The sequence below is a fragment of the Phascolarctos cinereus genome, unplaced genomic scaffold (assembly GCF_003287225.1).
Source record: "Phascolarctos cinereus isolate Bilbo 61053 unplaced genomic scaffold, phaCin_HiC Scaffold_3;HRSCAF=262, whole genome shotgun sequence".
NCBI lineage: Eukaryota > Metazoa > Chordata > Mammalia > Diprotodontia > Phascolarctidae > Phascolarctos > Phascolarctos cinereus.
Genome location: NW_027555736.1, coordinates 90,900,452 through 90,916,969, shown reverse-complemented (window position 1 = coordinate 90,916,969; position 16,518 = coordinate 90,900,452). Strand labels below are relative to the sequence as shown.

Below are 16,518 nucleotides of genomic sequence, written 5' to 3'. Positions count from 1 at the left end.
TTCCTTACTGAACACTAACTGAAAGTCATTATCTATTAAAGCAGGGGGGAAAAACCCTATATTTCTCATTTATACCTACCTGTATGAAATGATGTATTTGCAATAGTTTTCATTTTTTAAATCTATGTACTGACATACAAGAGCTGATAACATATTAATTTCCAAAAGTATTTTCACACAAAATAAAGATGGTAGGTAGCATGATAAAGTGGCATAAACACTGGACTGCGTACCAGGAGACCTTGGCTCTAGTTGGATCTCTGACTGCTACTGAGCCTGAAAACTTATGGACCTGTTTCTTCATCTGTAAAATGAAAGGTTTGACTATGTATTTTCCTCTCATAGTAAAAGTACTATGTCAAAGTCCTAACTTGAGGCTATCATAAAGAATAATTCTGTATGGTGAAATAATAGTTTTTGTCACCTTCTTTAAAAGTTTCAGTTAGTGAAGTTTAGTTTGTCAGTTTCTATTTTATTTTATATCAATTCTGGTTTCATGTTATCAGCCTATTTTCTAATATGTTTATATTCTAGGTGTTAAGAATTTCTAATATAATTCAACTGGGTCACTGAGAAAACTAAGACATGGAAAGACTGAAGGCCTTGCCTGAGGTCAACTAGGCAAAGTCTAGTTTGGGGTCAGATTTTCTGTCTGCTACCTTTTTTTTGGGGGGGGGGGGAAGGCAGAGGAGGAGGATCAGGCTTAAGTGATTTGCCCAGGTCACACAGCTAGTAAGTGTCTAAGGCTGAATTTGAACTCAGATCCTCCTGATTCCAGGGCCTGCGCTCTATCCACTGCACCACCTAGCTGCACCTGCTGCTAGCTTTCAAGAAAATTCAACCTTACAAGGCAGATAAATCACCTGCTGCTAGCTTTTAAGAAAATTCAACCTTACAAGGCAGATAAATCAGAAGAATCCTTTTGTAATCATTCATTTTACAAAATATTTCACATGATTTGATTAACATGAAACTTTTCAGGGATGCATCTATTCTGCAAGGCGAAGGATTAAAAACACGACAGTACTGCTAGTAAAGTTGATCACTCACAAGAATTTCTCAGAACTTTGAGACAACTTGCATGTCACAAAGAACCTTAGAGTCAATCCCAAATAAAGGCTATTAGTTTATAGTGCAGTAACATGCAGTATTAGCAACAAGTTTCAAAAATCAATGTTTTAATTTAGATACGTAATGTAATTTTTTGAATGTATAATAAATCACAGAAGTACTGGTTACATATTTTCCAGGACATTCAATGGCAAAAATGTTAAAAATAATTTTAACAATTTCAATGATGTAACTGTACTAATCAACTCCAATTTAGACATCTAAATTTATGATTTTACCACTAAGCATACGATAAATGCTTTAAATAATGCTGGAACAAGAATTTTCTCATGGCCCAGGCCCAAGTAAGAAATTTAATTATAAAAACATTTTTTCCTAAAAGGACGAAGATTTTATTATATTCTTAAAAAAGCAGAATATAGTGCTTATAACATATGTGCTAAAGATGGTGTACAGGTTTTCAGTGTTCCACTGGTCAGCTGCTGCTCCCATATTCCATATCTCCATCTGTTTTTCAAATTCAATGAAGTTAACACCATCCCACCCCCACTTCCATGCTACTCTTCCTAGAACATGAGGAAAATCTGGTCTAACAACTAGGTTATCCTACTTTTGAAATCCTACCTCTAGTCTCAGTAATAGAAGAGTATTAAAAGAAGTAAAGAATCTCAAGGTTCTATTTCATCTCTGCCAGTGACTTTATCTCAAACAAGTAATCTGGCCTCTTTGCACTTCAGGTCACTACATATAAAATGTCCTCATGGCTAAACGATTCTAGGAACCATAGCTATGAGGCAGCAAGGTACAATGCAGTGACTCTAGAATTCAAGAACCTGTGTTCAAATCCTGCCCCTACCACCCATACCTGTGTGATCTTGAACAAATCCCTCGCCCACCCTAGGCTTCAGTTCCCTCCTCTATAAAACAAGAGGGTTGGACTTGAGTTTCTGAGGTCCCTTTGAGCTCTAAAGCCATGATCTTATGAAGAGTCTTTCTGCTTCCTGTCTCTCTATCCATACGATGACCTCAGTAATCTTTCTAAAGTAGCAGTTCTTTATCACCTATCAAATAAAATATAAACTCCTGGCCCTGAGAAGGCCCCGTGCCTCTAGCCTCATTTGTCCGGAGGCATCTCTGGCCACTGCTCTCCTGTGCACAGTCTACACTCCAGTCAAAGAAGACGATCCCACTTCCAACCACCCTCTGTCTCCATGCCCTTGTGCACATTATATCGATATACTTGGATTTGGCTCCTTTCCTTTCCAGTCAACTATTTCCAACTGTTGAGTATTCTCCTGCCTTCAAGGCCCAATTAAAATGCCACCTCCTTCATGAAGGCTTCCTGGACTCCTCCAGGAGAAACTGATTTCTCTGGCCTCAAATTTTTACAGACCTTTCTCCTATATTTATCCATACTCTCCTTTATATCTTAATTATTCAAGGACTTGCCCTTCCCATCATTAGCATGTAATTTTCTTCAAAGCGGGCCCTGTGTTGTATCTTTGGGTTCCCAGTATCTAACATAGTGCCTCTATAGTTAGTATTTATTGAAAATTTGAACTGAGTTCAAAGAATAAGACGAATATTATCTATATAACTCAGTTCCACAAAATTAGCAACCTAAACCACTTAACATGGAGAACAAGCTATCCAGACAAAAAGAGGAAAAATGAAAATTCTGTCTCACAAAGGAAATGCTTTAAAGTGATAGGTCTTAAATATGAGAAATACATAAGCAAATGATGCATGGCTCTCTGAACACAACTCTTAATAATGCTCCTAAACTCTACCAGTACTGGCTTGATTTATCTATGGTAAATCTTAGGTACTGAGGTTGGGGGATGAATGACTCTTCATCTAATATGGTTGAAGTAAACAAACAAACAAAACAATAACTTACCTTCAGAAGAGCTCTATTACTTATGAGGGGATCAAACTTATCATTTATTCCAAAATACTGAGTAAGCTCCTTCCACTGGGCTTCATTTGAAGATTGTTGACTGCACAAAGACAAATCGTTGGCTATATTTCATTCAAAATGATTTAACTATTATTATTTCCACCATGTTTAATTGGAAACCTAAAACAACAAACTATCCTAGTCATATATGGATTCCTATGTTCAGTTCTAGGCATATTACAGGACAGACACTGACAAAGTGGAACAAGAATGAAAGAAAGAGACCAGGATAGTAACTGAACTTGAAACTATGCCATACAAGGATTGGCTGAAAAAATTGGGGATGTTTAGCTTAGAGAAGACTTCAGGATGAATGATATCTATTTTCAAAAGTTGGATGAGTTACATATGGCAGGAGGATTAAATCTGTTCTACTGGGCCTGAGGCCAGTATTAGAACTAACTAAAGACATAGATATGAGGTTTGATATAAGGGAAAACTTTCTAACAAACAGAGCTGGCTGAGAAAGGATTGAGCTATCAAGCTAATGACCTCATTTCTGAAGAACTTTAAGGAGAGACTAAATGCCCACCAGGAATGGATATCAGAGAACAGTTTCTTTGCTAGGTACTGCTGAGATTAAAAGACCTTTAAGACCCCTTCCAACTCAGACTCTAGAAGTCTAAAAATCAATAGCTTATATTATATTACAATTTATACAGGGATGGCATTAGCCTACAGATGAACTGTTAAGACAGGCAAAATGCCTACTTTTCATCATAAGATATTTGTGCTAGCTTTTACATACCTGTCAGACTCTTCTTTATTCTTCAATTTACCTGGAAAAAAAAATTCACAAAATGTTGGGATGTATACTTTCAATTATATTCTTGAAACATTTTAGTTCTTTAAAATGACTAATATAAGGAATTACTTTTTTGCCATTAGCCCTATCAACAGTTAAGATTATTAAACAGAAATTACATAAAATACCTTTTCTAGAACGTTTTCTTTTGCTCCTCTTGCTTGTAGAAATACTTAAGGTTTTCAGTTCAGAATGTTTTTTATGTAACTCTTGAAACTTCTGTGCAGGAATGAAAAACAAGTCACATAAGCAGATATGTTAAGACAAAGTTTATAGTCTTCAAATAACTAAGATTGTCATTAAGAGAGAAACATTATATTGTCATTTAAAGCGGAGTTTCAGTTTAATAAAAAAGTTAATTCTGGCTTTGCATAAAGTAGACATCTAATAAATTGTTTATTGAATTGCTAAGGGAAGTCACTGAAAGTTTGATCTTCACGGTGTATCACAACATTGAGTGGGTACATGTGAGAGCGTGCACACACACACATACATACATAGACACTGGCTTTCTATAATATAGATAGCCATCTGCTAATCTGGCAGGTAGGTTAAATGAATTATTACAAAGATAGCAAAGGGAGAAAATTTCATTTCACTTGTTGGAAAGCTAAGTTTCATTGAGTATATCAGTTTTTAGCAAACATTTCTATTTGTCTGAGAGGCAGCCAATGTGGCATAATGCAAATCAGGAAGGCCTAGCCTCAAAATGAGCCTCTGACATTTATTAGGTTTATAACTACAAGCAAGTGACTTAAATTCTGAGTTTTGTAATCTGTAAAATGGGGATGAGTACCTGCAGTGTCTGCCTCACAGGGTTATGGCCAAGATTAAATAAAGATATGGGTCAATATTACTATTTAGTATCTCTTCAGAAACAAAAAATGGAAATCACCTCTAAAGCCAATTAATATTAAGTCAAGATTTTTTACTCCAGGGCAAAGCTAACTTCATAAAGCACCCTTATGGACATAGTAATTTTCTATTCGAATATAACATGGTTCTAAGAATGGCACAGACACATTTTTTTCCCCCAGCACAACAAAAGATCTTCAGAAAAACTTACATTCCACATATTTCGGGGAACTCCAGATGGACACTCTTCATCAGCATTTTTTGCATTTGTCTCTGCCTCATTTTTAGACCCACCAGTACGGAAAACAGAAAACCCAACTTCTTCAGTTACGCCATCTCCCTTATCTTCCTTTGAACTAAGTTTTGAGATTTTCAATGTGGTCTCATCCTCAGAACTCAACTCAATATCACTTTCATTCATCCCAGGTGGTAACAGTCCACTCCACATCTTCTTTTTTAAATGGGAAAGAGGAAAGACCTTAAGACCAATAGAAAATAAAAGTGCCAAGTAAGTTTATTTAGGGTTTCAACAATATCAATGATAATACAGAGGCACATTTCATTTAGTGATTAAAAAGAAATATAAAATAACAAAATAAAACCTATCTCAACTGTCAAAATAATTTTGTCTGTTTTCCTTTGTTACAAAAGGAATCTACATTAAGATGTGACTATGCTATAAAAGCAAAAAAAAAAAAAAAGAAACTTTTAAAAGAAACAAAGGACCTAGATTTTTAAAGACCTGAATCAAATGAGCATTTTGAATCTCAAGAAAAAAACTATTCAATGTTAACACTATTTTAAAAGCTATAATATTAAGCTAAAAATTAAGATATATTTAATTTTGATAATACTGAATCTGAACAACATTTTTGGGGTGGAAGGGTCAGGAAAAATGTACAACAGGAAGGGAAAAAAATGCTAGTTTTAAACTAGCAAATACTGTAATATAAAAGTCTGTCACTTTTAGGAAAACTTGGTACAGTCTCTAATTGTTATTTTTTAAAGAAAGAAAAGTAAGATTGGAAAGTAGAGGGAGGAGGCATGATATATCAAATAAAGTACTGGACTAGTAGTAAGGAAGACCTGGATTCAAATTCCACCTTTGACATTTATAAGTTCTGTGACCATGAATTAACATCTCTGAGTTTTAGGTGCCTTTCAAGATTATAAGATACATGTAGGTTATGAAGTATATCAGTAGAGTTCCCATACCAATGAAATCACAGGCCCTGTTATTGAGGAGAAAATGTCACAGTTGATCATAACTTACAAAGAAGTTACCATTAGAGCCAGGTCCCCAACTAGTTTCCATTTTATTTATATTGCTGATCATGACAGATAATAGGCTTTAGAAAGTGGAAAGAACCTTACAGATTATCTAATCCATTCCTCTTTTTATAGATGAGGAAACTAAGGCCCAGAAACAATAAGTAGCTTGCTAAGATTATACAGCTAGGAATGTAATAGAGACTGGAATCCAGGTTCACTGACTCCAAATCTATTACTTGTTCCAAGACACAATTGAAAATTGCAACTTACTTGTTTAATTGATCTACTTTAAAAAAGAAATAAAAATGTGAGACAGAAACTTCTCTGACTTTCTTATATATAAATCATTTTATTTTTCATTAGTTTTAACACAAACCCACCTGGCACCCTGACATTCCACATTTAATCTATTCATCAATTATTTAATTAATATATATTGGAGCTTAATGCAAAAGGCACCTTTAGGATAATGGTGACTAGTTACAACTTCAGTTGGTATTTCTATTTCCTCCTGTTTTAAATATCTAGAATATTATGTGCTCTGCAATACCAACAACTGCCATACAGAAAGCCAGCAGTCAGAGGAACTATGGTATACAAAAAACATTGGACTAAGAGTAAAGAGATCAATTTTTCCAGGCTGAAATCATGAAACTAACTTGCTGCAAGTTAATCTCTGTGCAAGTCAATCTCACTGAGTTATTTTCTCAACCATAAAATGCAGGATTGGCTATACTCTTAATTCCTCTTCTAGACCTAAGCCTTGAAGTATCACATCATATCTAATGAGCAGATTTTTTTTTTGTGTTTTTACTGTAACTGTTCTCTAGGTCACACAATGTAATGAGTATTCTACTTTAGTGGGCAAGGTTTCTCTCCCAAGCATAAAGATTACTCGCATGACTGATTTTTTTGGGGGGTGGGGGGGTGGGGGCTGAAATCCTGCTCTTCAAGTAAAGTATTTCAAAAGTAAACCCCAGGATATGAATTGGGAAGCATCAATTTCCTAAGTATGACTGTTAGGAGAAAAAGGTAACAATGATATAGAAAGAAGTCAATAGCTATCATCTACTTGCAATCCTGCATTATTCAGCATTATCTTTAAAGCAATCCCTAGAGTTTTTGATACAACTATACAGCAAACTATGGCATAGTAACAGTCAGCAAAATAAGTCTGCTATCTAAATAAAGCTTTTACATAGAAAGCAGGCTGTTGAAAACCTTTGGAGGGAAACCCATGATTTTTATATTAAGAGAAGTAAATAAACGAGTAATGTACCTCTCTCTAATCTGGATACAGACATGTTTTCCACAAATTCATTTTCATAGGAGCATCATATTCCTAGATGTAGAACCCTCTCAAAAAAATCGATGACTATATGTTTTAGAAAATATATTTAATGGAATAATTAATATAAAGCTCATTTAGATTCTATTTTTGTAAGCTAAATGGATTATGAAGGTTGTCAGTTGACAACATGTAGTCATCTTAAATCTGAATCAATACAAACTACATTTTACACTGTAAACCACTTGAACTTTTATTCTACACAAAAATCTAAGAAATTGCTTTAAGCAGTTAGATAAAGGCAAGGAATCAGTTAAAATGTATATATCTTAAGGGTTAAATCAGCAATCAATTCTGAATTTCATAATCGTTAAAATCTGGCCAAATTCTTTACATTATAAGGAAAAGACAATGCTATACGATATACTGAGTAAGATTAGTCCACAAAGTCGAACATTTTGACAGTGGTATGTTTTGTAGAACATGGCAGCTGCCTTTAAAGATACCAATTTCAAAAGAACAAAACGATACTATCTAAACAGTTACCACTTCAAAGGCTATCCCTTACTTAGGATCACAGGATTCCAAGCTTGAAAGGGCCAAAAATCATCTACTCCAACTACTTCATTTTACAAATAAGTAAATTGAGGCCCAGAAAAATTGAGTGTAGCCTCGACTAAGGCCACAAAGGTATTAAGTGACAATGCTAGGATTCAAACCCAGTTCTCTCTAATTTCAAATTCAACACTTGATTCACTCTACTATTCCAAATTTCAATATCCCAAAGCTTGTGAAATATATCACTTTTCATTACTTGGGAAGTTGTGCTTCATTACCAGTTCTCCTAAACTGAATTATTAAAACGGAAATCCAAATCTTCTGATACTATTTCCACTTTACTTGAGCAATAATCATAAGAAACAAATACTGCTCTCCTCCATATTTGAATATTCTAATACAACAAATACGGCAATCGGACACATAATTCAGAACAATTTAATTAGAATTAAATACAAAAACAATGAATAATTTAAGGGTTTTTTTACTTATGTCAAAATGCATCAAATGCATGTTTCCTTTTTCCTAAAATACAAGCAAATTATAATATTAAGAGTCTCTCCTGAAATTAAAGAACAGTAAGATAAACCCTTCAAAAGGCTTTTAAAACATAGGAAAAAGAATGTTCTAACCTGCTTGCTTGTTTGTTTTTTTTTAATTTGAGAACTAGAGGGAAAACAAGAACAACACAACACTTCTCCACTGCTTCCAATTTAACGGCCTTGCCAGTATGGAAACATCCACAATTAACACATACCATCTCAAGGCTTGGGATAAGTAAGATGCTGCCCAGTGCATACTTACAGGGTTTAAATTTACAAAGTGGTTGCTTCTGCTGGCAGTGCAATTCGGAATTCGGGAGGCTCTTCTTAGATTGGTGTGAACTCACAATCAAACCTTAGAGCGGAAAAAGATCTTAGACATCACCTGAGTCCAACCTCTCCATTTACAAAGGGGAACACCAAGGCCCAGAGGGGGAAGTGACATGCACAAGGCCACACAGTCAATCTGTGGCAAGTATAGGTCCCCAAGTCTGGGGCTTTTCATTACTCCCTGCCCAGCAGTCTCCCTATTTCACCTTTTCTTCAACTATAATCACAACTTAGGGCAGAAGGAAAAACACTTGGGGGGGTCGGGGTGGGGGGGAGCCTGAGCGAGAAGCCCCAGATTTCAGATCCGGGGCTTCTAAGATCTCGGTGCCTCCTGCTGATTTCTATCTATCTCTATTTTCTAAAACAGGGTACTTCTAGAAACATGCACGTCATTCGAGTCAATGAGAAGCCCCAGGGCCTTCACCCACTCGTGGGCAGCCTGAAGCGGAAGGAAGCCCCCACAGCCACAGACACCGCGTCCCGTTCCCCTCAGACCAAATCCGAATCCTTCGATGCTGCCACGGTCACGGTCGCAGTCGCGACCAACGCCACGGCCACCAAGAGGCCAGCGGAACCGGCCGGAGAGCTGCCCGACGGGCACCACAACCCAGGAAAAAGCTGCACCCCGCCGGGAACCCCAGACGGCTCCAAGCCTCGCTAAGAATCACAACTCACAGGACGAGGAACTACTCACCCGACCGACTCCCGCGATCCGGCGGCCATTTTGAGACGTCGTCAACATCCCGCCTTCCCATTGGTTCTGGCCTCCTGGCCAATGGGCTGGAGCTGGTCTGATCCTCCTCCAATAGGGAGCTCGGCCTCGCGGAGGGGTCGCCATAGCAACCAACCTCGCCCAAGTTCCGCGTTAGGTGAGGAGGCGGGGCGGGGGAGGGGGGGAGCTCGCTTTCATCCTTCTCCTTTGCCCTCTCGGTTTGGACCTGTTTCCGTTGGTTGGACTTGTTCCAGCCCCCTTCTCTTCGTCACGGTATTTGGCCTTTGTTGACGCTAAGGCAGGCCCTGCTGTAGCTGACATCTATGGGGATGAGCCCCACAGCAGGAAGGGCTCCTGTTGTGACTCCCTTGTTACAGAGGAGGAAGGTGAAGGCCAGCAAGGTGAACTGATTTGCCTGAAGTCACTAGTCTATGGTGATGGCAAAGCTAAAGAAGCCAGGTATTCTAACCCACTCCAAGTCCAGCCCTCCATCTCTGTAGCAAGCTAACTGGAGGGGGTGGGGGAGAGAGAGAGGAGGAAAAGAAGACCCTTTTAAGAACCTGGGGTTACATTCAGTTTCTGTGCTGATGGTACAGGATCAATCAGCCTTCTCAGGAAAGATGAGGCAATGCTAACAAAGTCAGTCAACAGCAAGCAACAAGCATTTATCAAACGCCTGCTTCGCGCCAAGCACTGCGCTAAGTTCTGGGGAAGGCAAAGAAAAGTACAAAGCGCCAAGTCACTTCTGGAGCCAAAGGAAAAGGTTGCTGAGCACAGTCATCCCATCCAGCCATCCATATAAACAAATTCAGTGAGGTTCAAGGGCTGATCAAAATTGTAGCAATTACCAAGGTATAAGGGTGACAGGCAGTAAATATCCTACAGAATAATTTCTATATATGAAGTTGGACTTGATAATCTCAGGGATCCTTTCCTGCTTTAAAAGTTTGCAAATGGAGCACCTCCAGGATTTCTCATGAATGTATATTCCTAAACAAAGCCAGACTTTGACTGTGCTATTTTAGATCAGTGTATTCAGGTTATTATGGCAAGTTAATGGTCTATCAAAAAAATTAATAAATTTGAGAGAAATGGCACAAAAGTAATGAAAAGAGCTAATGTTAGGGAATAGGGAGTAGTCGATTTTGGTAAGTACAAGAAGTGTCTGGTTTGAATTTATTACAGCAAACCAGCTGTCTCAAAAATTTTATTAAGAATGTTAAACTAGAATAATTGAAAATTTGGGGGGGGTTTGGCTAGGCAATGGGGTTAAGTGACTTGCCCAGGGTCACACAGCTAGTAAGTAGTATATGTCTGCTGCAGGATTTGAACTCAGGTCCTTCTGAATTCAGGGCTGGTGCTCTATCCACTGTGCCACCTAGCTGTCCCTAGTAATTGAAAATTTTGAAGAAACCATTGATGCCATGTTTTCTGTAAAATCTAACATGAGATAAATGCAAAATATTCTGCAGAAAGGTTTGCAGAGTGCTTTACATTTATCTCATTTGATCAGTCTCTTAAGACTTGCCAGTGATCCAAATTGTCTATTTTAAGATTAGTATTATCATTCTAATAACTGATTTTTTTTACTGTTTGACTCTCTTCAGTTCTTATTTTGAACATTCATTGTACAATCTATAATTCAAACTTTTCCCTCCAGATTCTATATGTAAGATCTTTAGTTATTTTATTTGCTGATAATTGCATTTTATCAATTTTCTAGGGAAATATTGAAGTAATTTATTTCCCTTTAATCACTTTCCCTCCTTTGGTAAATTTCTATTCTGGATATCTGCCAAACAATATGAATGCAATAGTTACATCTGTAATAGTTCTATGAAACATAAAATTACCAAACATTGATAATTAAGCTATAAATGAGATATGTAATTATTCTTGCTGCTAATGAATTATACCTGAATTTTGTTGCATCAGGCATTCATTTCAGCTAAGAAACAGGCCTTCACAAAAGCCTCCAGGTTCACACAGATCTGGGCCTCATCGTCAGGGCCAGCCCTCAGAGATCAGGTTCTGTATTTGGATTCAAAGGATCAGAATTCAAATCCTGCTTGTGTCACTATCTGTGTGTATGATCTTGGTCAAGTTACTTGGCCTTCTTGGACCTCAGTTTTCTCATCTGTAAAATGAGAAGGTTAAACTAAATGGTCTCTAAGGTGTCTTCCAAATATAAATCTATGCTCCTCTGATCTCTCTGCCTTATTAATCAACCTTTCCCTGTCTGCGCTACCAAAGGACACTTCAGGAAAATCCCTAAAACAAAACTTAGGTTTGATTCACATTTAGTGTTTTCTCTGTATGTGGGTACAAGGCTTTCCTCCCAGAAGATACTTAGTAAACAAGATGGGTATTAGCTATGGGATGACTTTTTATTTTCCCCACCTCAGAAACTGCATAAGACAGAAAGGACACACAGATATTCATAAAAAAATTCAGGAAATATTTTGGATTTTGGACAAAACCTCTAAGTTCATTGGTATTGGGAACTCCTGATGAAGAAATTCCCTCTGTCTATGAACGTTGGCACCTGCTTTGTGTCATTTGCTCTTAGTTTCCTAGGGCACTGAAAAATTAAATGACTCACCCAGGGTTGCACAAACAGTGTGTCAGAGGCAAAACTTAAAACCAGTTTTTCCTGACTGTGAGCCCAGTTCTGTTAATGATGCCATATTGTTTTACAAACCTTAAGTGATACATTCATGTCAGCAATTATTATTAATGTTGGAATCTTCAACAAGTGGTCATCCAATTACTACTTGGAAACCACCAATTGATGGGAATCCGTGACATCCTAAGGCTACCCATCCCAATTTAGACAATTCTTATTGCTAGACATTTTTTTTTCTTACATCAGTATAAATCTAGCCACTGTAGCTTCTACCTTTGGGGCCAAGCATAACAAATCCTTCATATACATGGTTTTATTTGATTCTTAGAATTCTTGTGATATAGGTAGTACAAGTATAATTTTTCTCCTTTTACAGATGAAAAACTAAGTATCAGAGAAGTTAAAGGTTTTGTTCAAGGGCACACAACTAATAAATGGCAGAGCTGAGATTTGTGCTCAGGTCTTTTTGTTCCAAATCCAGTGTTCCTTCTATCCTACTATGTTGCCTTCTCTTAATTTATGATTTTTGTCTCGTGACCTAGGAGTTGATAAACTGCCGCTGGCACTCGACCACACTCATTTTGACATACTTGCTATAATGAGATCTGAAGCATAGAGAAGTTGTAACTAATTGGAAGAATATCAGATGGGTTTTACTCAGGGAGCAGATTAAAGAAGTTGGTAGATTTGGCTTTATCATAGATCTAAAAGCAAGAAGAAACATTATTTTAGGTAACACTTGAAATAGCACTCCATTCAAAAAGACCAGATTTAATCCTGAAGATACATTGTACAGATTGCTCTTTGGTTTCTACTTTCAGGATAGCTTCCTATGAATATCAGGATTTTCTCGTGTGTGTGTGTGTGTGTGTGTGTGTGTGTGTGTGTGTACATACATATGTAATACATATAACATGTTTATATTACATAGGCATATATGTACTTATACATGGCAATGCATATGTAATGTATGTATGCATATGTATGTGTGTACGTGTATATTACATATACATGCATATATACGCACAATATCAGATAAAAGACAGACTTCATTTCACCTCACAGAAAATGCAGAAACACAAAGGATTCGTAGGAAGCATTAACTGTCCCTTTCCCTGGCTCCACAAGTCCTACTTTCCTGTAGCGAGCACCCTAGTGTCATCTAATACTTGAGGCTTCCTCAGAAGGGAAACACATTTGAGGGCTTTGGAGGTATTGTAGCTCATATAACATTGTGAGCATTCTTGTCTCAACTTCCAATTGATGGGTTTTAGCCTTGGTCCTGAGGGCAAGGCTTGGTTTCCAACTCTGGGTTCTAAGATTGTCCCTATGAAGTTGGGAATGATTCACTAATCGTTGCTGTTCAGCTGTGTTTGATTCTGTGATCCCATGTGGGGCTTTCTTGGCAAAGATACAGGACTGGTTTGCCATTTCCTTCTCCAGCTCATTTCACAGAGGAGGAAACTGAGGCAAGCAGGAGTAAGTACTGTAAACCCTGAAAATAAATGACCAAAGAGTCACAGAAGCTTTTCAGCCCATTGTTAACTCTGAAAATACCAAAGAGCTTACACAGGTTATCACAACCACAATTAACTCTAAATACAAAATAAAACCAAAATGATAACAGTGGTCACAAGCAAAAAGCTTTCTTTATTCCCCTGGAGGAAGGAAACTAGACACATGCTGGGGCCCTGTCTAGGAGAAGATCCACTTTAGTGTGGGCACATCTCTATACATATACATATGGCTACACAGTGAGCCATATACCCGGCAATGCGGAGTAGCAGCAACAATGAGACAAGTTTGATTCATAGCAGGACTTCCTGACCTGAGCTTGGCATAACAACAATCCTTTGCAATCACTTTCTGGATAACCTCAGCCACAGCAAAATCCCAGAATTGTTTCACACAGGCACCAGGTGGTACCTGAACTGGAACTGCAGTACCCATGTTCTGGTCTTGGCATGGGGATCCTGACAATGACTTGCCCAGGGTCACATAGCTAATAAGTGTCTGAGGCCAGATTTGAACCCAGGAAGAGGAAGCCAATGCTCTATCTACTACGCCACCTAGCTGCCCCTGGGAATAGGCATCTTACTAAGAGAGAACATATTGCTAAAAGAGAATTGCATCACAGAAGCTACATAATGTCATCAGAGAGATGTAGGGTCCACAAAGGAAAACTTCCAAAAAGCGATAACTGATGGATAGTGTGTGGGTTCCATTGGTATACATAGAATTTAAAGAGTTTTAGAAGAAGGCCCTCAGTATATTATGTGCACCACTTTCTTCCCTTCCCTATCCCATACTTCCTCCCCCAATGAATGCTTAAGAAACATGGATGAAAGTTGCCCAGGATGAGAAGGTATAGATTCTAATTTACATTGTTGGATATAGTAGCCACATTAATGAGATTTTAGAAATAATAGAAAGTGGCATAGTATGTAGAGGCTTAGACTTGGAGTGTAGACAGCCAATTTCTAGTCCTATTATTGTTATTACATAGCTCTGTGACTTTGGGCAAGTTACAGCTCCAATACGTGTCTCACTTTTCTCATTTATAAAATAAAAAGGGTAAATTGCCTCCATTAAAGTCCTACTCTAATGCCACATTGTGGTATGAAAGTGATCCTTGGTTCTTTAAGTTTGTGTCAATTTTTGTAGGTTCTGTCAATATGGAAAGCCATTAAATATAGGCCCATGATGGTGTATCTTTCATTTTAAGACCAAACTTCCTCAGCTGAACCAGGTTGGTCTAAAGTTGATAAATTTCGCATACACATCAACTTGAGAAGTTTGCTAAGTCATAGAAGAATGGTGATCTGCATTAGAACAGGGAATGCCAACATTAAAAAAAATCACAAATCTTTAAAGAATTGAAGTAAAATGAGAAGTCTAGACTAGTTATCTTCAAAATCCCTTCCAGCTGTAACATTTGATGACCTTATCCTTAAATATAACCAAAAGTAATTGAAAAGGGATGTTAACATTTTTATATAGCAATAACAAAATCCAGGAGGAAATAATAGAAAGTGAAGTCCCACTAAAATAACTCTAAGATACATAGAATATGTGGGAGGTCAGTCTAACAAGGCACACTTTAGACTTGCATAGATATAATTACAAAACACTCAAAGATATAAAGAATGACAATAATTGGAGGAATATTTAGTACTCTTGGCTATGTCTATCCAATATGATGCAAATTATTATGCTACCTAAATAAATTTAGGGATTTAATGCCATACCGGACTACCAAAGAGATCCATTATCAGCTAGACAAAATGTTAACAAAATTCATTTGAAGAAATGAAAGGTTTAGAATTTCAAATAAAATAATGGAAAAAAAGAATAAAGGAGAAATAGTACTCTAGATCTCATTATAAATTACTATAATGCTGTAATTATTGAAACCATTAGGTATTAGTTAAAAAAATAAAAAAGTAGGTCAATGGAACAGCCTGGATGAGGAAGAATTAGAAACAATTGAACTCAATAATCCAGTGGTCAGTAAACCTAAAAACATAAATTATTTGAGAAAACTCTGTATAAGACAAGAACTTTTGGAAAAACTTGAAAACAGTTTGGCAGAATTTCACATCTCATAGAATACAACATAATGAACTTAAAATGGATACAGGACCTGAACACTAAAGGTTATACCATGAAAAAATTTAGAAGAGAAGGAGATCAGGTACCATTCCCAACTATGGTGATAAAGGTGATCACAAAAAACAAATACATTATTTTGTGTCATGCACATTTAGGGCAGAGTTTGGGTAGATGGCACCCAACAATACTAGGATAGTATGATCAGATGAACAGCAATTCGTACTCCCTGTCTTCCTCTCACCATCCTGTGGGCAGTATGTAGGATAGTGGCCCAGAGGAAGGGTGGGATATACTGTAGAGTTGTGCTGGTAAATGCTTAACATCAGCCTCCACCTCCCCCACCCCCACCACGTTCCCACTCCCAAAGTATGCCAGCATACTTTTAAGCTTAATTTACATTATTAACATTTTCTACATCACATCTAAAAATCAACAGAATGGTAAATCAAGCCCTGATTTGTAGCCATCACCAATATCCAAGGTGTAAATGCTCACACTGAAAACTTAACAGTCAACTCTTTAGCTAGAATAGGTTCCAAAAGTGAGTGATATAGCCCCCTGTGGGGGGAGGCACTAGAATGATCAGGAGGGTGGTAGTAGCCTTGAGTGCAATTAGGGGGCATTGAATAAAAATAAGGGGGTGGTGGAAGCATAAGGAAAGAAGAGAAGAGAAGAAAATTTTGAAAAACCATGCATACATGTTTCATCTGTTGTGTAAAAGAATTAATGTTGTAGTGATTACACTATTTTCCAAATAAAAATACAAAATGCAAATTATAACCCATCAGTGGTCAAGTCCACCAATAGGTCTTAACAAGAAAGTGTTGGCAGGCTAGCATGTCTTGCATTGTCGGAAATTCCAGCATGTATTGGCAGGAATATGTGGG

General features: G+C 37.4%; 1 protein-coding gene across 4 annotated transcripts in view; it reads right to left on the bottom strand.

Moving 5' to 3' along the window:
* The window catches only part of FAM204A (family with sequence similarity 204 member A), a 46,078-nt gene extending 36,651 nt beyond the window's left edge, over positions 1 to 9,427 (bottom strand). Inside the window, exons 1-6 of one of the 4 annotated variants that reach the window (XM_078151037.1) lie at positions 9,376 to 9,427; positions 4,903 to 5,169; positions 3,965 to 4,055; positions 3,780 to 3,810; positions 2,972 to 3,071; positions 1,420 to 1,578 (exon numbers count right to left, since the gene is read on the bottom strand). In XM_078151037.1, coding sequence (XP_078007163.1) covers positions 1,447 to 1,578; positions 2,972 to 3,071; positions 3,780 to 3,810; positions 3,965 to 4,055; positions 4,903 to 5,169; positions 9,376 to 9,423 — 669 coding nt within the window. In that variant the 5' untranslated portion in view covers positions 9,424 to 9,427 and the 3' untranslated portion in view covers positions 1,420 to 1,446. Of the gene's footprint in view, positions 1 to 1,419; positions 1,579 to 2,971; positions 3,072 to 3,779; positions 3,811 to 3,964; positions 4,056 to 4,902; positions 5,170 to 8,613; positions 8,703 to 9,375 lie in introns of those variants that run through there. The other 3 variants (XM_020988192.2, XM_020988191.2, XM_078151036.1) reach the window with 3 other exon arrangements.
* Between the last annotated feature and the right edge of the window lie 7,091 nt (positions 9,428 to 16,518).